Source organism: Notechis scutatus, chromosome 1 (assembly GCF_049901735.1).
Source record: "Notechis scutatus isolate UNSWTSFEM ecotype Mainland chromosome 1, rNotScu1.2, whole genome shotgun sequence".
Taxonomy (NCBI): domain Eukaryota; kingdom Metazoa; phylum Chordata; class Lepidosauria; order Squamata; family Elapidae; genus Notechis; species Notechis scutatus.
This window is the reverse complement of record NC_142009.1, coordinates 45,603,968-45,627,090: the sequence shown is the minus strand read 5'-3', so window position 1 is coordinate 45,627,090 and position 23,123 is coordinate 45,603,968. Positions and strand designations below refer to the sequence as shown.

Here is a 23,123-nt window from a genome sequence, read left to right as displayed (position 1 = left end):
TATAAAGTTTGTCTGAATTATAATATTGCTTTCTCAATTGAATGTTCATATAGATAAAGGGCCAAATGTTAAGAACAGAGTTTCATAGTCATGGACCAAATTTATTTACTTTTACATGTTTTAAAATGCACACAAGAACACAACCCTAATACACTGCAATAAAGTACATTTTAAAAACCTTTTGCTCTACAGGAAAGCTTTTTTTGTCTTAAAATTTTAAAATAAAACTGAATTTAAAATTAAGCTTAAAATCATTTTAATGCAGAATGTCATCCTTTTATGTTCAAAAAAATACATAAGAATTAAGTGAACAGTTAATTGCTTTTAAAAGGTGTTCAAAAGAGTTGTAAGTAATTTAAAAGTTGATAAGTGAAAATTACTTCAGAATTAATCATTAAGGCAACCTACATTTTTCAAGTTTCCAGACAAAAATACCATAAACTGTAATAAATACTGCTTAAAGAAACCACACTTTTATTCAGGCTGACATGATGCCTAAAAAAACAAAAAGTCTTTTTTATGAATGGCAATGAAGTAACAGTGTCATGCCAGGTCTGAAGTACTTTTTCCAAATAATTTTTGAAGTATCTCCAGCAAATTTTATCCTACCAACCCATTTTCTGCTTCTAACAATTTATTGTGATACATAGCAATGAGTTTTCTTACCTGTCTGCTGTACTAGTTATTTGTTCCAATTGACTGAGCAAAAATGGATAAAGACTTGGAAATCGAGTAAAGAACTCCCTTCCTGTCATTCTGCAGAATATAAGAAAATTAGTAGTTTATGACAATGCACTATTTTCAAAACTATGTACTCTAGATTTATAAGTAATTGGGCACAATCTAAACAATTCAATCATTCATGTTACTCAAAACATGTGAAAAACACTATAAAATATGTATAAACAATTAAAAATATTATATGAAATAATTATTTCATAAAATAATTTTTATATTTTTTATATTTCATTTTTAGTTATAATTAAAAAGTAACGTTGAAGAATTTCTTATATTAGGCATTTATTTCACTGAAAAACTCGTTTAACACAATTGCGGAATGTAACTCATCATTCCAAATCATCTCATATATTGATGAGTTATGGCAAGCTAGAGTCAGGGAATCTGCAGCAAGCTATGTAATGTACTTTGATCAGAGTTTATGATTTTAATGCTTCACCTTTTTAGAGGAAACTCCCCACAACTAAGTTTAATAAAGCAGCAGTTGCGGTGGTAGAACAAAGTAGCAAAACTATTATTGAATTGAAAATAACTGATAGCAAATGGAATATGGCAGGACTGTATATTTCCCCCATACAAGAGCTTCTTACACACAGAAATTCAAGTCCAGGTACAGAAGAAATTTATCCTTTGGTATAATTTTATATATGCAAAGTACATTTCTTTCTATTAATTTATTCCTTGCTATATAATACTTTAGAACAGGGGTATCAAACTCAAGTCATCACGGCGTCACATGATATATTGGGACTTTTCCCCCTCTCATTAAACCGCACATGGGTGTTGCCAGCACATGACGCATCCGACTTGTGGGCTAGGAGTTTGACAGCCCTGCTTTAGAATAACTACATCTGAGATTTAAAACTTAATAAATCTAAATTGTTCCATAAAAAAGAAAAAGTTGTAGCATAGTGGCTGGGAAATTCTAGGAGTTGAAATCCACACATCTTAAAAGTTGCCAAGATTGAAAAACACTGAGCTACAGTGTTGAGGGTTTTACTGGATGGCTATGCAATTTGTTTAATGTATGTATGAACACTCCACTTGTGCTTGAGAACTGGAAGAACACTATAGTCAAAGAATGAATGAAAACTAGAAAGATATTATTCTGTTAAGTGTGCCTGGGGAGATACTTAGCATAATTTTGATTGAAAGTGCACAAGAAATAACAATGAACAATTTGGGAAGCATGCTGAAACTTTGTGCCCAGCAAGAGGTCAAATTGTGGTTTTTCAGCAGGTCATTGAATAATATATATCAATGAAAAGGAAAGTTAATTGTTTGTTGATTTAAAGAAAGTGAATAGGCTTGAAAGTGATAAATAGCCTTGAATTACACATACTTTCAAATATGAAGATAAAAGTTGATTGCTGAATGGAATAGGAACATAATGGAAGTAAAGCATTCAAGAGAATAAATGGAACACTTAGACACTGTTTATACATTGGGAAAACAGAAAAACAAAGAGTTTCAGACTCCTCTGCTTAATGTATTTATAGATAAATGTATAAGCAATGTTTATGATTGCATTAGAAGTGTGTTGCTTAATTTTAAATGTGAATGTACATTTGTATGGAAGCTATTCTGTGTTGGTTGTGAACTAAATAGTTTGCAACAAATGAAAAAATATGTGATACAATGAATAGTATACTTCTGAAAATAAATATATCCAAAGATGAAGATAGCTGTGTCTGATAGGAAAAGAGAGAGACTCCTGGCAAAAAAATTGGAACAAGAGAATTGAATCTGTATGCCTTGGGAGGAGGGTTACAAAAAAGGGGCAAAATGGATGGCGACATTTGAAAATGTGCCAACAGCTGGAATACATTATAGGAAGCCCTCACTTAACAACTTTAATTGGGAAAAGCAACTCCTTGGGCCAGGCAAAGATGTAATTAAGTGAAACATCATATGACTACCCCAATAAGTGACTGTCATTCTGGCAATCCTTATTGCCAACGTAAAAACAAATCCCAAACAGTCATTAGGCAAGGACCAGCCCGATCCAAGCCATTCCTGGTTTGGTTCCCCCCAGCCCCGAACCTTGGTTTTTCCAACACAAGGGACCACCTTTCCTTCAACTCTGCTTGGCTTGAAACCATTGTTGAAAAGTTAAGCCACAGAAAGTCCCCCACAGATGTGGCAAATAGACTATCGTTACATCATGGCAAAGAAGTTCTGAACCCCAGAGCCTTAGCATGATAAGCATCCCCAATAAGAAATCTCAGAGCAATGGCACAGTAAGCAGCCTCACAGTTGCAATGTACCAAGCCCCAGAAAAATGACTGCTTGGCACCCCATCTCCTCCAGTGGTTTGCTGAATGAGAAGTGCCCCATATCACTCAGCTGAACTCATTTTGCCCATGATTCCACAGCAACAGAAGTGGCTTTCCAAAAACCATGCCTCCTTGAGTGGCCCTCTTACCCCACCCTGATGTTACTGGTATGCAATTAAGGTGGGGAAAACAGGAAAAAAAATATGTCTCATCATGGCAAGAAGCCCAGTGCCATGGCAAAGGACTGTCCCAGCCAGCAGCTGTAGATAACAAAGCACTGGATAAAAGACCAGCCTGGGTGGCAGGGTCATTTTTCGATGGGCAACAGCATACACCTGCCCACCTTCGGCTGTCACCCATCTGCTTGCAGGACATTTCTGTGGCACCTCTATATATGGCTGAAATGTAGTCCAGAAGAGGGAAGATAGTGGAAGAAGACAACAAACAGCTGGGTGAGGGCAGCGTAGAAGGCTGTATTAACTGCAGGCAATTTTGAATTGTTATCACATTACTACAGGGGCACTGCGATTGTCATTAGTTCAAGGATCAGTCATAGGTCCATTTTTTCAGCACACTCGAGGCTTTGAATGGTCATTGAATAGGTCCTTGGGTAATTGGGACCAGAATCTCTATTGCTAAGCAATGCAGTTGTAAAACGTGACATCACATGACCATGAGGTTTAGAGATGACAATCCTGGCAGACCCCATTGCTGTCATTAAATGAGGACGATAATTCATGAAGTAAGGACCAAATGTAACTATAACTTGCTACTTCCTGTAGGTTTCCAAAAAGCAAAATCAATGGGGAAGGCAGCAGGAAGTCACTATTTACAATCACTAGAAGCCTTTCCTTTTTGGGTGGCTCATAAGCTGGCCAGTGGACAAGAGCTAAAAGTGGGCAGGTAATTTCTATACAGTGCAGGTGGGCAAGATTGTGGTGGGTGGATACTATGAGCAGGCAAACAGGTGGGTTCAAAAGACAGGTAGGAGGGCATGTAGTTGGGTGCTATAGGCAAGTACAAGTGTGGGTAGTTGGGCAGTGGGTGCTGTATGTGGGTGTGAATCAGACTGCAAAACACAACTGTTTAACACATTAGACATAATGACCTAACACTGGTGTTTGCTTAACAATAATTAAGCTCATGCTCAGTATATTAACATATCAAATCTATACTTTCATTACCTCTCAGTGTTTTAAAGTAAAATTAGAAAGATAATTAAAAGTGTCTTTCTACAAAGGGAAAATGAAAGGAACTTTAATATAGTATTTTAAATAGTCCATTTAAAACAGAAAAAAATAAACCTTCAAGTGAAATTCTTCATAGGTATACCAGCAGCAGGAAATTCTTATTTTCATTCAATTAGGTTCCCCTACTGCCCAAGATAAAGCTCAAAGAAGTATACATTAATTTATTATTCCATTTTGTATTGAATTCATGGGAATTTAGTTAAGAAAAGCATGAATAAACCCTGTATATTTACTTACATAGATATTTATATAGATCTTTTCAAATTGCTTGGCATCTAGCAATTTCATGGCTGATTATATAGAAAGTGTAATGTTCCTGATCATTATATTTAACTACCTCTCAAATGACAATATCTGGTTTAAATTCAAGCAGGCTTCAAGAACAGAAAAAGTGGAAAAAAATTCTGGCAATGGTGGCGAACAGCAGCAAGGGCTACAATTAGGAAAGCATTCAAACATATGGAAATTTGAAATGGCATCAGTGGTATCAGTGGTAAATCAGTAGTTTGTTCACCACATTATAAAAAAGATGTTGAGACTCTAGAAAAAGTACAGAGAAGAGCAACCAGGATGATTAGGGGACTGGAGGCTAAAACATACAACGAACGGTTGCAGGAACTGGGCTTGGCTAGTCTAGTAAAGAGAAGGACCAGGGGAGACATGATAGTGGTCTTCCAATATTTGAGGGGCTGCCACAGAGAGGAAGGGGTCAAGCTATTTTCTAAAGCGCCCGTAGGCCAGACAAGGAATAATGGATGGAAACTGAACAAGGAGAGATTTAACCTGGAAATAAGGAGAAACTTTCTGACAATGAGAACAATCAACCAATGGAACAGCTTGCCCTTGGAAGTTGTGGGAGCGCCATCACTTGAGACCTTCAAGAAGAGATTGGACTGCCATTTGTCAGAAATGGTATAGAGTCTCCCGCTTGGGTGGGGGGTTGGACTAGATGACCTACAAGGTCCCTTCCAACTCTGATTATCTGTTATCTGTAAAGGGCTAGAGTAAAAAAGAAAAAATCTGAGAATGTTTTATTTATTAAACAAAATTCTTCCTAAACTAGGGTTCAACTTTATAACCATAGGTCAATGGTTGGGCACATTACTTTCTTATGACAGACTGCATTTCAATCTTTAAGGTATTTAATTAAAAGAAATTCTGACAAAAAAAAAACCTTGGCTGGATAAACCTACCATATTATTATATTATATTATGATTATATTTTATTATACTATATTACACTATACTATGTTGCTATCAGAAAAAAATCAGCACGTACTTTTTATTGCCAACATCAGTATTTGATGCTTACATATGTAACTTTTAAAATTCTAATCCAAGTTATTCTTGATACAAAAATTACCATACTTAACAGAGGGAATAAAGTTTGATTTTACAAAAACAAAGAATACTACTACTTTGAATTATTTTGGTTATCTTCCTAGCCAGCATGAAACCACTATATCTAATTAATTTTAATGTTTATTTTACACAGGCTTGAAAAATTAAAATTAATTCAAACGTTTACATTTTATGTCTTGTGCAATATTTACTAGAATTAAAAATAGCGATGTTGAGGTGGCCACACCCACTCTGAACCCCCTGAGATCAAACACAACCCCTCAATGAAATCGAGTTTGACACCCTTACCCTAGAGATTAGATTTGCCCCAACCCTACTAGCCTTTTGCAGGGTAATCAAAACTTGGCTTTGCCATCAAGCCCAAGACCCAAATAGTAAGAACAAGCCTGTTTCTGGGTCTTGATTGTGTTAACATAGCATAACATAACAAAGCAGCCAAATTATTTTATTGTTTTTAAAGTTGTTGTTTTTTTACTATATTTTTATTCTGTTTTTAACTGTTAGTCATCCAGAGTCATGCATGGGCGGCCATATAAACTTAATAAATAAATAAATGTAAGGAATTAAGAAACCAGAGTTTTCTCAAAAATAATATTGTATGTTGAAAGCAGTGCACTAAAAAGTCATATTAGAGAAGAAAATTGCAAAAGGTGCTTTCTTCAGAAATAGTACTCTCCATATCATCTGAAGGTCATTACCTATCAATATTTCAATAAAAGCATATTTTTTACTAAAAAGAGAATCAACTTTTGAAAATATAATGGAAAGCTGAAACATGGTTTTAATGCAAATGTAAAGGAAAAGTATCTTCTGGTAAGAATTTAGTGGCAAAACGTCTGAAGAAAGAAAAGTATTTTCTAAATTGCAAGCTTCTTTATGAAACATGAAAATCCAAGCAAATTCCTGTTAATCTGCTCCAACTAGACCCAAGGAATCATGGAATGCTATAATCTCTGGCACAGTGATGATAAATTGCAATAAACAATAACTGTGGAAAGTTCCAACTTTATGTATGCTGCCAAGAATTTTGCTGAATTTTAAGAACAAAATATTCAGATGTCAAAGTCGAAACAATCATAAATTAAAAAATACTCGTTGTTTTAGCAAATGATTCCGATGTATTTGTCAATAGTCACTAAAAAGATTATCTTTGATTATTTTATTTTACTCTTTCTACATGTGTAATAATTTGTAGTATATCTTAAATACCGTGTTTCTCACATAATAAGGCCGGGCCTTTTTTTGAGCCCGAAAAAACGGCTAGGCCGTCTTTTCGGGGGTAACTTAATTTCCCCCTTTCATCCTCATCTAGAGCCCCCGCGGGCAGCCTCGCCACCAGCTGCTCCTAAGGGGCGATCATGGCGAAGAGCAGAGCTCCCTACTCCCACCAAACACCTTTGCTGCAGACCCAAGACCTTTGGCACCTGCCTCTGTTGCTTTCCCTTCTGCCCATTCCACTGCCGTTTGGAGTGCCGTTGGAGCTGCTGCCGCCGTTTGAGCTGCCTCTGCCGTTTGGAGCTGCCTCTGCCGTTTGGAGCCGCCGGCGCCGTTTGAAGCTGCCGCTTCCGCGTTTGGAGCACTACCGCTGTTTGAAGCACCACCGCCACTCCAAACACGGAGCGGCAGCTCCAAAGCGTGGACGGCGGCACTCCAACGGCGGCGGCGGCTCCAAGCGGCAGAGGCAGCTCCAACACGAAGCGGAGCCACCGCCGCCATTGGAGCTGCCGCCGCTGTTTGGAGTACCATTGGAGCTGCTCTGCCGTTTGGAGCTGCCTCTGCCGTTTGGAGCTGCTGCCGCCGTTTGGAGCCACCGCCGCCCGTTGAAGCTGCCGCTTCCGCGTTTGGAGCACTATCGCTGTTTGGAGCACCACCGCCACTCCAAACACGGGCGGCAGCTCAAACACGGAAGCAGCAGCTCCAAACGTGACGCGGCGGCACTCAAACGGGCGCCGGCGGCTCCAACGGCAGAGGCAGCTCCAAACACGGAAGCGGAGCCACCGCCGCGTTTGGAGCTGCCGCCGTGCGTTTGGAGCTGCCACTTCCGCGTTGGAGCTGCCGCCGTGTTTGGAGTGGCGGTGGTGCTCCAAACAGCGGTAGTGCTCAAACGCAGAAGCGGCAGCTCAAACGGCAGAGGCAGCTCCAAACGGCAGAGGCAGCTCCAATGGTACTCCAAACAGCGGCAGCTCAAATGGCGGCGGTGGCTCCGCTTCCGTGTTTGGAGCTGCCTCTGCCGTTTGGAGCCGCCGCGCGCTGGAGTGCCGCCCACGTTGGAGTCACGTTGGAGCTGCTTCCGTGTTTGGAGCTGCCGCCATGTTTGGAGTGGCGGTGGTGCTCCAAACAGCGGTAGTGCTCCAAACGCGAAGCGGCAGCTTCAAACGGCGGCGGCTCCAAACGGCGGCAGCAGCTCCAAACGGCGGCGGCTCCAAATGGCAGAGCAGCTCAAATGGCGACGGCGGCTCCAAACTGCAGAGGCAGCTCAACGGCGGCAGCAGCTCCAAGGGCACTCCAAATGGCGGTGGTAGCTCCAATGGCACTCCAAATGGCAAGTCCCCCCACCCTTCCCCTATTTTGCATGTTTTAAACTAGGCCTAAATTTGGGGGAGGGGCTTAATGTGATTTTATGCCTAGAAAACATGCTGGGTCTTCCTATTGGTGGAGGCCGTATTGTTGGAGAAACACGGTACTCACATTTGTGTGTTTTCAAATATATTCTATCTACACTGCTCAAAAAAATAAAGGGAACACAAAAAAAAGACATCCTAGATATGAATGAATGAAATATTCTTATTAAATACTTTGTTCATTACATAGTTGAATGTGCTGACAATTAAATTATTAAATTATTATCTTATTAAATACTTTGTTCATTACATAGTTGAATGAATGAAATATTCTTATTAAATACTTTGTTCATTACATAGTTGAATGTGCTGACAACAAAATCACACAAAAATTATCAATGGAAATCAAATTTAGCAACCCATGGAGGTCTGGATTTGGAGTTACATTCAAAATTAAAGTGGAAAAAAACACTACAGGCTGATCCAACTTTGATGTAATGTCCTTAAAACAAGTCAAAATGAGGCTCAGTAGTGTGTGTGTGGCCTCCACGTGCCTGTATGACCTCCCTACAACGCCTGGGCATGCTCCTGATGAGGTGGCAGATGGTCTCCTGAGGGATCTCCTCCCACACCTGGACTAAAGCATCCCCCAACTCCTGGACAGTCTGTGGTGCAACATGGCATTGGTGGATGGAACGAGACATGATGTCCCAGATGTGCTCAATTGGATTCAGGTCTGGGGAACGGGCGGGCCAGTCCACAGCATCAATGCCTTCGTCTTGCAGGAACTGCTGACACACTACAGCCACATGAGGTCTAGCATTGTCTTGCATTAGGAGGAACCCAGGGCCAACCGCACCAGCATATGGTCTCACAAGGGGTCTCAGTACCTAATGGCAGTCAGGCTACCTCTGGCGAGCACATGGAGGGCTGTGTGGCCCTCTAAAGAAATGCCACCCCATACCATTACTGACCCACTGCCAAACCGGTCATGCTGGAGGATATTGCAGGCAGCAGAACATTCTCCACGGCGTCTCCAGACCCTGTCACGTCTGTCACATGTGCTCAGTGTGAACCTGCTTTCATCTGTGAACAGCATAGGGTGCCAGTGGCGAATTTGCCAATCTTGGTGTTCTCTGGCAAATGCCAAACATCCTGCACGGGGTTGGGCTGTAAGCCCAACCCCCACCTGTGGATGTCGGGCCCTCATACCACCCTCATGGAGTCTGTTTCTGACCGTTTGAGCAGCCACATGCACATTTGTGGCCCGCTGGAGGTCATTTTGCAGGGCTCTGGCAGTGCTTCCTGTCTCTCCTTGCACAAAGTCAGAGGTAGCGGTCCTGATGCTGGGTTGTTGCCCTCGTACGGCCTCCTCCACGTCTCCTGATGTACTGGCCTGTCTCCTGGTAGTGCCTCCATGCTCTGGACATTACGCTGACAGACACAGCAAACCTTCTTGCCACAGCTCGCATTGATGTGCCATCCTGGATGAACTGCACTACCTGAGCCACTTGTGTGGGTTGTAGACTCCGTCTCATACTACCACTAGAGTGAAAGCACCACCAGCATTCAAAAGTGACCAAACCATCGGCCAGCAAGCATAGGAACTGAGAAGTGGTCTGTGGTCACCACCTGCAGAACCACTCCTTTATTGGGGATGTCTTGCTAACTGCCTCTGCTTTCCACCTGTTGTCTATTCCATTTGCACAACAGCATGTGAAATTGATTGTCAATCAGTGTTGCTACCTAAGTGGACAGGTTGATTTCACAGAAGTGTGATTGACTTGGAGTTACATTGTGTTGTTTAAGTATTCCCTTTATTTTTTTGAGCAGTGTATATAAATACTATTTTTAAGATGTGAAACATAATAAATATTTGTTACAGTGCAACTTTGAATATTTGGTCTTTAATAACAACTGTGCTTTATCTTATGATTTACTGGATAATAAAAGTACAATTACAAACTCAAATAGACCATTAATACTAATTTGACCAAACAAAAATATAAACTGCCTTCTCTGAAAATGCAAGACCTAAAATGGAGGTCCACATGAGTTTTCACTTATGTTTTATAAATTATTTTATCCTACTTTTATACTGTATTATTTATAGTTTACATGGAATAACAAAGCTGATAAGGTAAGTAGCAGAATGGGGGGGAACCCTCTAAGTAGCGGGTAATATAAACCACTCAGACATCTTAAAGCGGGGGTCGCCAACCTTTTGGACTTCAGGGACCACTAAACTCATAATTTTAGATCCCAGGGACCACTAACCGGTTTTGTGGCCGTGGCCTAATTTGTGGGTGTGGTTTGGTGGCCATGTGACTGGCTGGGCATGGCTTGTATGTAAATATTATAAATAATTATATAAATATTGAATTTTTTTATAAAAAAGAACAACTTTTACCCAAAATCAGGCAAAGCAGGCAGAGTTGCTCACAGCAACTCACAGAATCATTCAATGATTTATCTATCTGTCATCGGCTAGCTCAGTCTCTCAAATTTGCTTGCCGTGAGTCTGCACTGAATTTGCTTGCAAGCAAACCTTCAGTCCTAAGGGAGGTTCAGCTGTGCTGAGCCGAAAATCTAAAGACTAGCTAGAAAGCAAGAAATCCAACCATTTCCTGGTTCCTAGCTAATCTAAATCTCCCGGCACAGCAGAACAGATGATGGTACGAAAAAGGAAAAATAGCAATTTAGCAGGCAAGTTTACTGGATAAGGAGTGAGTGGGCGGGGAGGGTTCCCACAGGCCATGTGGGCGGCGCAGCCTTGTGTTTCTGCGCAGCCTGGATTAATTGCTTTGTGGGGGTGCTCTGGGGGTGAGATTTCTCTGCGGCCCACCAAAATTTTCTCGCGGCCCACCGGTTGGTGACCGCTGTCTTAAAGGATGTTGGGAAACAATCTTTCTTTGGTGCTAGACCAGTGGTCGCCAACTGGTGGGCCGGGGACCACTGGTGGTCCACGAGAAAAGTTTTGGTGTTCTGCAGAGAATTGTCCCTCCCAAAGCACTGCTCCAAAACAATTAATCCAGGCTATGCAGGAAAACAAGGCGCCACCCTCATGGTCCGCCCACCCGCTGGCCCCCACCCTTCGGCCAAGCGCAAACCTTACCTTGAGTAGAGCCATGTAAGCTGGAACTGGAAGGTAAGACCAACAGCGGGGGAGGGAAATCTGCCTCGGGGTGGCTTGCTGACATTGGTGGAAAAGTGGGTCCAATATTCCAGAGCTGCAGTAGTCACAAGACTAGCCCTTTGGTCATCCCGGAGCAGCTCCTCCAGTCCATGGCAGGCCGGTGCACCCGAGTGGAGGAGCAGCTACTCCGGGATGACCAAAGGGTCAGTCCTGTGACTACTGCAGCTCTGGAATATGGGACCGGCTTTCCTAGCAACGTCAGCAAGCCACCGTCAGTCAAAATTCATATTAGTGATCCATGGGATTTAAAATTATGAGTTTGGTGGTTTGAGGTCCAAAAGTTTGGCGACCCCTGTGCTAGACTACACAAGTCTTCCTTGGAAAAACATTCACAGCAGGTATTCTACCAGAATTTTTTTCCCAAGTAGTTAAGAGAATTATACTTTAACAAACAAGCATACAACATTTTTGTTTAAAAATTTTTCAGGAATAAGCCAGTTTGGTGTAGGACATAAGGTACTAGCCTAGAAAGCAGGAGACTGAGTTCTAGTCCCATTTTAGGCATAAAAACCAGCTGGGTGATTTTGGACTAGTCACTTTCTCTCAGCCCAACCTATTTCACAGGGCTGTTGTGGGGGGGGGGGGGGAGGAACAGGAAGGTTTATTTTATATGTTCACCGCCTTGAGTTAATTATAAAGTAATAAAGGTAGGATTAAAATTTAATAAATAAATATGTACAGGGAATATAAAAGATATATATTTTAAAGGCATTCAAGTACAAGCTAAAATGAAATGCAAAAGTGTGCTGATACAAAGATAGGACCTTACTGTGGAACAATATAACCAGCTAAATTGTTTAAATAGATATTACAAAAAAAATTATCAGTTATACCTTTGCAAAGATTAGTGATTGTAGGAGATATTGTAGTCCACACCAACTTAAGCACAATTTTAAAAATAACAAAGATTTGAGAGAGATTGCAATATGGCAGTAATCCAGTATGGCAAGTAGTCCTCGATTTATGACCACAACCGAGCCCAAAATTTCCATTACTAAGCAAGACAGTTATTAAGAAAGTTGTACCCCATTTTACAACCTTTTTTGCCACAGCTGTTAAACAAATCACCGTAGTTGTTCAATGAATCATGTGACTGTTAAGCAAATCTGCCTTCCCCCATTGACTTGCTTGTCAGAAAAGCCAGCTGGGGAGGTTATAAATGATGATCACATGACATCAGAACAGTGCAACTGTCATAAATACATACCAGCTGCCAAGAGCCCAAATTTGAACACATGACCATGAGGATGCTGCAACAGTTATAAGCGTGTAAACCAGTTATAAGTCACCTTTTTCAGTGCAGTTGTAACTTTGAACAGTCACTAAATGAATGGCTGTAAGTCGAGCACTACCTGTAACAGTTAAGATTCTGTTGTAGGACAATAAAGAAAACAATTTAGGCATCATGACTACTTTGTCACTTGAGTTACAAATTATTTTTGTGAATTATTCACAGATATAATTCAAATTTATTAAGCCATGAAAAAGAATGTACAAGAATGTAAAATAATTCAACATCAGTAAAATGGAAAAAAAAGATTGATGAATGTGGTGTTTGTTTTTCAAGGAACAGCAAGGCAACATGCTTAAATACCAGAAATCAAACAACACTGCTTAAGTTCATTGACTTCAGAAAACACTCTTTTATACTGCATGGTTCTAAAATAAACACTTTGGGGAAACAGAGAACAAGCTATTGTACCTTGGCTTCCATTTTCTTTCAGACAGAAACCGATCGAGCAAACATTCCTAAGGGCTTGCCTTGCCTGTGTTTCTATAAAGTTAATAACCGAGCTGTCAGTCAAGGCATATATAAATACAGTAATGCTTTCTGCTTTAGAAGCTCTCTTATTTACAAGAGCAGCCAGCCAAGATTCTGAAATGATTGCATGGTCTGTTGGCTTTGATCTCTTTTATACCCTACTCTCCCAGTATCTATTAGTTTGCTATTTATGATACCTTTGTGTATTTAGGCATAAGTTAAGCCACTGTGAAAAGCCAGCACTTCTTAATGATGGAGGTAAATATATCAGGTAGTGCAAAAGATAAAAAAAAACAACCCCAAATACAGTCATTTGTTTATGCAGGAGACTGATAACATTATTTTTCTAATGTTAAAAAAATATTAAATGTGATTTAAGCATGTATTAGCTTTGTAGTTGTAGAAACATCCCACCTCTTGCATTTATTGTTTAAGACGTTCCCAGGATATCAAAACTAATCTCAGCTGACTTACAATTGTGAGTGCAGCCTTGGAAGAATATCACAGCTTTGCTACCAAACAGCCCCATCTTGAAACAACATTGTGGTTAGCATTCTGAAAAAGCTTTCCTTCTAGGTAAGGAACAATTGCCACTTGTTCTTGTGACAATGTTACTAAAGATATATAAGGTTCTGTTCTGCACCTTTTTAAGGGGGATTATGTAGCAGTTATTCCTAAAGGTCAGAAATTTGCCTCTACAAAAAAAGCAGTTTTTAAAGAAGTCCCACTACAGAAAGTTGAGCAGCGCATGAGAAAATACAATGAGAAAGATTGGTTCAAACTAAAGAACAACAAAGGAGAAGAGCTCCTTGTTGAATGAATATATGATTAAAGATGCATCAACTTGTAAACAACATTCCTGTGATACTATCATTGTGGAAACTAGATGAGAACCGAAAAGGAAGCTGATGATCATTCGAGGAGAATGATAATTAATGTATGTATGTATGTATGTATGTATGTATGTATGATGTTTCATGTTTCGAGACCTCCCATCTCCATAAAGGTTATAGTTATAGATCCTTTTGAAGAAACACATGATATAAACACAATAATTAATAGAATGCTTAGTGAAAATTCAATAATGACCGAGAAGACATAGATTTCAGATGGTGATTCAGAGGATTTTTTTTCCAGATGATTCAGAGGATAATTTTAATGTATTATATGCAATGTAAGCCAAATGTTTGTGATGATATTAGAAATGTATCTGTTGGAGATGTGAATACATGTTGCAATTGGGGCTAAAAATATGAATGAATTGCCGCAAATGTTAGACCAGGGGTGGGCAATTAATTTTCCCAAGGGGCCATTTGACAACTGGGATTGTTGTAAAAGGCAGCCATCGTCCAGCCGCCGACACCCTGGCCCTGATGCTGGCACCGCCCCATCCCCGACCCTGAAGCTGTACCACCATCCCACCACTGATGCCAACATCGCATCAATGCCCCATTCCTATCCCCTCCTCCCCAGTCCCCACTACTGGCAATGTATTGCCCTCTGCCGCAGCCTGGAGTGGGACTGCCTGTCGGGCCACAGGCCATAAAATGCCCAGGTCTGTGTTAGACTATATGATATAAGGAGCAGTGTGGATCTGATGGTTAACATATCATACACCAAGGTTGTGTTTGATGTGAAAAACAAAGGAATGATTGCAAATAATGCATAACTGATGTAAAACTAGAATAAGTAGATGAATTGATATTCTTTGGTTGAATGTTTGCTAGCAATAGGGAAATGGAGAGAGAAATTTTAAGATGTGCAGATGCCTGCAAAAATGTTATTGATGGTATGTAGTCTATTCTATTACAAGAAATGTTTGTACAATTAGAATATCTGTGGAGATCTAATAGCAGCATTTCTGCTGTTTGGAATGCAGCTCAGATATAGCAAGTACTATTGTTACATATGCAAATGAGGCAGCTGTGCAAAAGTACCACAATAGATTAAAAACAAATGGCCACTCTTATATTTGATTTAGGACAGAAAAATATGGTACATGAGCCAGTTGTTGATCTAACAAAGGTATTTTTGCCTCCACTTCACATAAAACTTGCACTGATGAAAAATGTTGTGAAAGTGATGAAGCAGAAAGATGAAGATTTCCGCTTTTCTGAGACAGGTGCTTCCAAGAATAACTGATGCCAAGATTAAGATATGTCATCAATGACAAGTGGTTTGAGGGTCCATTAGTGGAGCCAGATAAAATTGCCTGGAAAGCAATTCAAGAATGTCGTTGATAATTTTCTTGGCAACTACAGAGCACCAAACTATATTCAGCTGATTGACAAACTTTTTACAACACACAAGATCATGAAGTGCAATCTATCACAGAAGATTCATTTTCTGCATTCACATTTGGATTTCTTTCCCAATAATCTAGATCTCAGTGACAACCATGGCAAAAAGTTTCACCAGGATATTGACAGAATGGAAAAACAATAATGGAACAACTAGAATCCATCAACACCGACTAACTATTGCTGAATACAGCAGCGAGCTGCATTCAGACACCAAGTACAAGCTGTATTCAGATACCAAGTACAAACTAAAACCAGCAACAAAACACTTTTAGCTCTGTTAAATTCATGCAACATTTTGAAAACTTTATGCAGTTACATATATTATAGCACTTCAAAGTTAATTTCATATTTCTCAGGATACCTACATGACAAAGACTTTCTGAAATTATACTTGTGTTCAGTTTGAAAGGATCTATTATACTCACCGAATGTTTTTGAGAAAGAATAGCAGAATCCCTAAGCATTATATATGATATATCATTCAAAACCAGCTCCTTACCGAACCTATGATCCTTAGCTACGGTCATCCCTATCTTTAAAAAGGTGACCCCAGCCTGGTTGAAAACTACAGACCAATCTCACTGTGTTGTGTCACGTGCAAAGTCATGGAATCAATTATTAACCAATTCATCACCCTCCACTTAGAGTCAAACAACCTACTCTCCCAAAAACAATTTGGTTTCAGGAAAAAATTATCCTGCAACCTACAACTCCTACGCTGCAAAAACATATGGACTAGTCTACTCGACCAGGGTAAAGCAATAGACGCAATTTACATAGACTTCTGCAAAGCCTTTGATTCAGTGGTACATGACAAACTACTGTTAAAACTAAACTCTTACGGAATTTCCGGATCCCTTCATAAGTGGATTACTGCATTCCTGTCAAACAGGCAACAAATAGTAAAAATAGGGAGCACTATATCAAACCCTGCTCCAGTCAACTCCACTCCAGTGGTGTCCCCCAAGGCAGCATTTTAGGACCCACACTCTTTATACTCTACATAAATGATCTTTGCTATCTCCTTATTCGTAACTGCGTCCTCTTCGCGGATGATGTAAAACTATTCAACACCACCGACAATGGTACTGTTCTTCAAAGTGACCTTGATTATGTGTCTGAATGGTCAAACATTTGGCAACTCCAAATCTCGACCAACAAATGCTCTGTCCTACACATTGGTAAAAAAAATCAGTTCACCAAATACAAGCTAGGCAGATATGACCTTGTTGATGACCCTCACTCTGTCAAGGACCTCAGAGTACTCATATCTAATGATCTAAGCACTAGAACTCACTGTAACAGCATTGCCAAAAAGGCATTAAGAGTTGTAAATCTAATCTTACGAAGCTTCTTCTCTGGAAATATTGAATTGCTAACTAGGGCATTCAAAACCTTTGCTAGACCAATACTCGAATACAGCTCATCTGTCTGGAATCTGCACTGTATATCAAACATTAATACCATTGAGTGAGTCCAGAAGTATTTCACAAGAAAAGTACTACACTCCTCTGCTCGCAACAGAATACCCTATACCACCAGACTTGAAATTTTACGCTTGGACAATCTTGAACTACGGGGCCTACGGTTGGACTTAAGCATAGTACACAAAATTATCTGCTACAATGTCCTACCAGTCAATGACTACTTCAGCTTCAACCGCAACAATACAAGAGTACACAACAGATACAAACTCAATGTTAACCGCTTCAAACTTGATTGCAGAAAGTACAAGTTCAGCAACAGAGTGGTCAATGACTGGAATGCACTTCCTGACTCTGTTGTTACATCCTCAAACCCCTACTCCTTTAACCTCAAACTATCCACTATTGACCTCACTCCATTCCTAAGAGGTCTCTGTAAGGGACATGCATAAGTGCACCTTCGTGCCTCCCGTCCCTGTCCTATTGTCCCCATTTATGTGTACCTATTTCCTATATTCTTACTCATGTTTATACTTATACCGATTATCTTGTAAGTGATTGACAAATAAAATAAAATAAAATAAAATAAAGACTTTGGAAAAAAATTGTTGTCCATGTAATTAAAGGATACAATCAATGCATCCGAATGTATGTAATTTTTAAGGTCATTTTTGAAAAAAGGCTCCATATCTTTTGGTAAAATTATGTTTCACATATAAATTTACATGTAATCAAACTTTATCAATTTGTTTTCGACTACAATACATTTTACAGAAGTATTTCTTTACTAAAATAAACATACCTGTTTTTCTTTGAGCTCTCATCCTTTCCTCTCTTCACTCCAAATATTCTTGTAATGAGGGTGCTAAAGAGAAGCGTAGATGAATTTCTCACCTAATATATTAAGCAACATGGCAAATATTAACATATTTGTATTCAGTTTCTAATAAGATTGTTTATTTATTAAATGTATATGCCACTCCATCTTATCCTGAAGATCGACCCAAATGAGGGGTCAAACGTTACTTTGTGCCCACAAGAGGCCAGCCCTCCTTGAATTCCATTATCAACTGCCAATTTGCCTTGACCATTAATAGTTCAGATTCTTAATAGCCAGCTAGTATAGATTAAACTTGTACTCTTTCGAACAGCTTGGTTCCTGATTTCTTGCACCTGACATTCTTGATAAACAAGCAATGCAGTAAGGATTCCCCGCTTTCTTCTTACCCCTAATAGCGTATTGTAAGAAACAAGGGGGAAGAAAACCGCATCCCTTACACATTTTTATGAATATCATCATCATCCAGTTTCCTAGAAGATGGATATCTAGAAACCAAAGGATTTGACAGTAATTTCATACTATGTTTTATATTACAATTTAAGTGTTCTAATTTTATCAGTACTTTATAATATATCTAGATAGATATATCTCAGTTTGCTCATCACAACTCATTGTGAATAACAGAGATTTAATCTTCATAAAAGGGAATTGAGGTTTTTACATCAAAATATATATGCAATCCATCACAAGCTTCTCTTTCTCTGTAGTTAAAAGATCAAAGTTTGGGGACCATCAAAAAAAGAAAATCTGTTTCTGATGCCCTGGAATGGTCCGCTGGCCTCTAGCGTGTTATGAAGGTTTTAGATACATTAGCTTGTAAACGTTCCTTTAAATCCTGTGGATTTTTTTTTGTTTAATCCCAAATAAAATGGGAAAATACATCAATTCAGTTGAATGCTCAGGTGATAACTAGGGAAAATGTCAAGGCATTGATTAATCAAAGGAATTGGAAGAAAAAATATGGATTTTTTCCCATTTAAATAGCAGATCAAAGCAGTGAAATTTAGTTATTATCTCATTTCATTTTTACTCAAATAAAATTCCATTGAATAAAAACTTAATCAGAATCTACAATTTTACAAACATTTGGGGCAATGACAAAAGAAATCATATACTATATGCTTTCAGTTCATAGTAAAATACAATTAACTGATACTAGACCTGGATATTCAATTTTCCTCACTGTTTACCATAGGCCAAATTGATAAATATATAGCACAAAATAAAATCAAACTATATGTTGCATTTATTTACTTTTGGGACTGTTGATTCAGCAATATTTGATTACAGTAAAGTTTTAATATGCATGCAAGGTTTTCATGAAATGGTTATTATCTGTCAATACCCCAGTTACTTGTTGTATCAATCAATATCAATAGTGTAAATGATACTGTTTTAGATGTGACAAGAAAGCCACATTCTGTATCTCAAGTATGTGAAAGATGACTTAATTGCTTAATACTGGTAATGTGATTCTTTTTTTCCCTCAATCAGATTGGCATGAGTAGTTTATAACTGGCCTTGGATAATTACTGTCAAATCTTACAAAGTTACATACTAAAGATAAATGGGCAACTGACTCATACATTGAGAAATGCCAACATATTGTTATCTATGTGTATTATTTGCCTCATCTGGCAGTCAATTCGCTCAATATAAAACTTTGAAGGTAAATGATGTCACTCATAAAGGAGGTATCAAATGCAATTCCTTCAATAATTAAAGCAAGATTGGTCCTTCGTTTCTGTACAGCACTAAAAGCTGGGATATGGATATCTCATTGACAAGGACTCCTCTTGAAATAAATAGTTAAGACTAATTCTAATACATTGCCTTCTTCTCTCTATTCTGAAATAGGCATACTTCTAATCAAATCAAGTTTCTCTATTAGAATGTTTAATTTTGTTCTCAAATTACAATCACCAGGTAGCAGAATTGTCTTCAGATATGAAGGACAGGTGCAAGAAAGATACAACATGGTTTCAAGGTCTGGGCCCTCAGAGTTTGTTTTTTATATTAGCCTTTTTTCATTTTAAATCATTTTATAGGGGAAAAAAACAATTATATAAAATCCAGATATATGATACAGCTATCCAAAGTGGCCTATAGTATCTAATGAAAAGATTGCAATATGGTGATACTGTAATGCAAAACAAATTTGAAGGTAAAAATTATTTGAAAAGTATTCATCCCTTTACAGGAATTTCTTGATATAATTAAGAAAGCAGCAAGTGCCTTCAACTGTACAAGATGTATAAGTTATTTGTAAATCTGTCAATGCCCTTATGGTTAATGGTGCTGAAGAGGATGTTGCAGTTCATATAAAATATTTAATCTCAATCCCCCTGAAAATCAGTACTGGACTGATTTCAGAAATTTCACTTCTTTGCTCTACTAGTAAAACAATATAAATATTTATTTGCTCTAATAGTAAGACAATCCTTATGGCTGTGGAAAGGCTTCTTTGAGCAAATGTTCAAAGCAGGGGCATGTTTTGCTTAATGATTATAACTGAGTATATTTTATGTTTAGAACAGTCTCTGATTCTTTTGTCAGATATCTTATTTGACTGGTTATTTGGGTTTTTTTTGTCTGTGTGTGTTAACTGTAATTTCAGGTGCATATGTTTTCATCTTATTAATGGATTATGGTAAAGCACAACACTTATGACTACATTTTAATAACTCCCTAAATATCTTAACATACTGATCCATTATTTTCCATCTGTTTTTAATATAGTGTTGACATTAGGTGTCTGATGCTTTCAACAGCCTATATTGCATAAAAGTCCCATATGTAAATCGTAGAATAAAGTTTGTGAATAAGATAGTTTAAAAATATAAACAATGTGACCTTATTTAGACCATATATGAAAACATCTGATTATGTAGTCTCCATATTGAGCCATAGTGTTGCAGTGGTTAGAATGCGGTATTGCAGGCTAATTCTGCTGACTGCCAGGAGTTTGATCCTCACTGGCTCAAGATTGCCTCAGCCTTCCAAGGCTGGTAAAATGAGGACCCAGATTGTTGGGAGCAATATGCTGACTCTGTAAACAGCTTAGAGATGGCTGTAAAGCATTGTGAAGTGGTATATAAGTCTAAGTGCTATTGCTATTGCTATATGAATACCTGCAAGAACTAATTGGAAGTTCTATCCTGCACTTTCAGAGAACAGCACTCAAATCTAATAAGGGAGAGACTGGATTTCTTTCTCTATGGACACAAAGCTATGTATGAATAGTGTACATATTTCTGTGAATATTTATGGCTTGCGTGCAACTTATGATTCTGAAATGCCAGTAAAACCAGTCAAAAAATAGTCTCTCATTTTAGACCAAGAGACTACTACTGGCTACAATTATTGTTTTAATTGGCTAAGCAACATTTGAAGATATAACAAATAAAAATTTAAAAGTAACTGGACTTTTAATTTGAACAAATCACTCTGTATCATAAGATAATGGACATCATTTTTTTCAGTCAAATAAATATTTAGCCTTTAGTATAAAAAAAATTAAAGAAAAATCAAACCAAAAGTTAGTGGATGTAATAACCAATTTTAGTGGTTTTACATGTTGTTTCATGGTGTGATTCCTATGCGAGCATGTTAGCTATATACTCCAAATACTTCTATCTAATTTATAAAAATAATTTATTTTTAAAAATCAGACATTATAAAGTTAGAGAAACCATAATCCCTGGTCTGGTCACTATTAACATAATGCTTTCAAACTTAATATGCTATAAGTAAAGAATCAACTTACTGCCCAGACAGAAGAAGTAAAACCTAATATTGCTGCTTGCATCCCATCTGCCACATAAGGAATGATATTTTCACCTAAGCGGGTATCCTTGAATAAAGCTCTTAAGATATTTAATGCATGAACCTGGGGGAGTAAGTTAACAAAAGAACTTTAGTTGAAATGTATCAGAAAGTTATGTATGCCAACTTTTTTACAAAAAAAAAATACAAATGGGGTACAAATCCTAATCAGTACCCTCTATATCTCACAATCATTCCACAGGACTTGCAATTTAAGGCCCTTGATATTTAGATTTGGCCCCCAAGAGTTGGCCTTCAATTTAATTAAAATAGAAGATGAGAAGTTTTAAGCACAGAGGAGGAATCATATCAAATTTAAATTCTGTTTACAGACTTTCTCCTCTGAATTAACACAGAAAGAGATATAGAGAGATGCTTTACCTGAGAAATTATACTTGAAGGTATATCTGAAGGTAAAGCTAAGCTTATCAAACTTTTCATAGTCATTTTTAGTAGACTTGCTTTACCTTTCTTTGGTTCTGAAGCTAGCAAGGCCTGGAATAAAAAAGAAATAAAATAAAGTGATATAATATACCTTTATTACATTTAAACATGACAACTTGAAAATACCAAACATAAGCTTCAAGTATCAAGAAGTAGCAAAAGAACATATAAACATTTCAATAAAGGAAAATGCAGAATTGTGATTTGCATTTCGGTGTCATGCTTATGCAAAATTCTCATATGTATCTTTTTGGGAAACTGAAGCAATTCATTAAAAAATTAAAAAGTTCTTTTAATATATTATATTTAGGGCAAAGGAAGTAGAAAATTGTAAGAACAAATGTATTGCCAACTTCATAAATGCTCATGTTGTTTACAGAGATGAATGAGAAAATATAGCAAGTAAATACTGTTCAACATTTCGGCCATAAAAGTGGCATCAAAATAGTAATTGACTCAAATACTAAATGAAAAACCAAAACTTAGAAGAAGCAGGCAAATACATTATGAGAAAACCTGAAAATTAGTCTTTGTGTATGTATGCACATATGCTTTATATTTCAACAACTTTGACACTATTTTATATCCTTGTCCTATTTCAGGGAACAAGTTTCCAAAATCCATGAGGCAAATAAAATTATAATAACCTAAGAGCAATTCTCCAATATAATCCTGAATTTCTTCTATCTTCAGTGTTGTAATTATTTCTAAAACAGATTTGGAACATCGAAAATGTAAGATAGATACAGTGCTAAAAGGAAATTCTCTTTATTCTCTTCCTGCGTATACTATACCAAAAGTGCTTCAGAAGGGCTGTAATCCTATAGTAGCAACTTTGGGTAAATACCCTCCTTTTGGACACTGCAGTATATTTGTATATGTGTTGGGTTTAATTAAAATGTGAGGGCTGAATATTAAAAAGTATCTTCTCATCATCACCAAGCCTTCCTTCTAAATTTTTTGTTCTTTTATTTTGTATTGTAGCATATATAGTATTTTGTATTTCATTTAATTTGCATTTGAGTCTTTAGTCTCCATATAGGTTACCTAAGTCTATAACCAAAATTATTAGAATCAATTATAGTTTTGTGTTTTCTGAAGATTTTTTAAAATTGTATTTGTGTTTCAAAGATCTTTAATT

At 38.0% G+C, this 23,123-nt stretch overlaps 1 protein-coding gene across 2 annotated transcripts in view; it reads right to left on the bottom strand.

Moving 5' to 3' along the window:
- Positions 1-23,123, bottom strand: part of THADA (THADA armadillo repeat containing) — a 116,855-nt gene that overhangs the window by 54,194 nt on the left and 39,538 nt on the right. For both annotated transcript variants that reach the window (XM_026683399.2, XM_087962937.1), the window contains 4 exons: positions 21,920-22,033; positions 21,480-21,602; positions 17,675-17,766; positions 667-756 (listed from right to left, as the gene is read on the bottom strand). In XM_026683399.2, the coding sequence (XP_026539184.2) occupies positions 667-756; positions 17,675-17,766; positions 21,480-21,602; positions 21,920-22,033 (419 nt within the window). The remainder of the gene's footprint in view (positions 1-666; positions 757-17,674; positions 17,767-21,479; positions 21,603-21,919; positions 22,034-23,123) is intronic.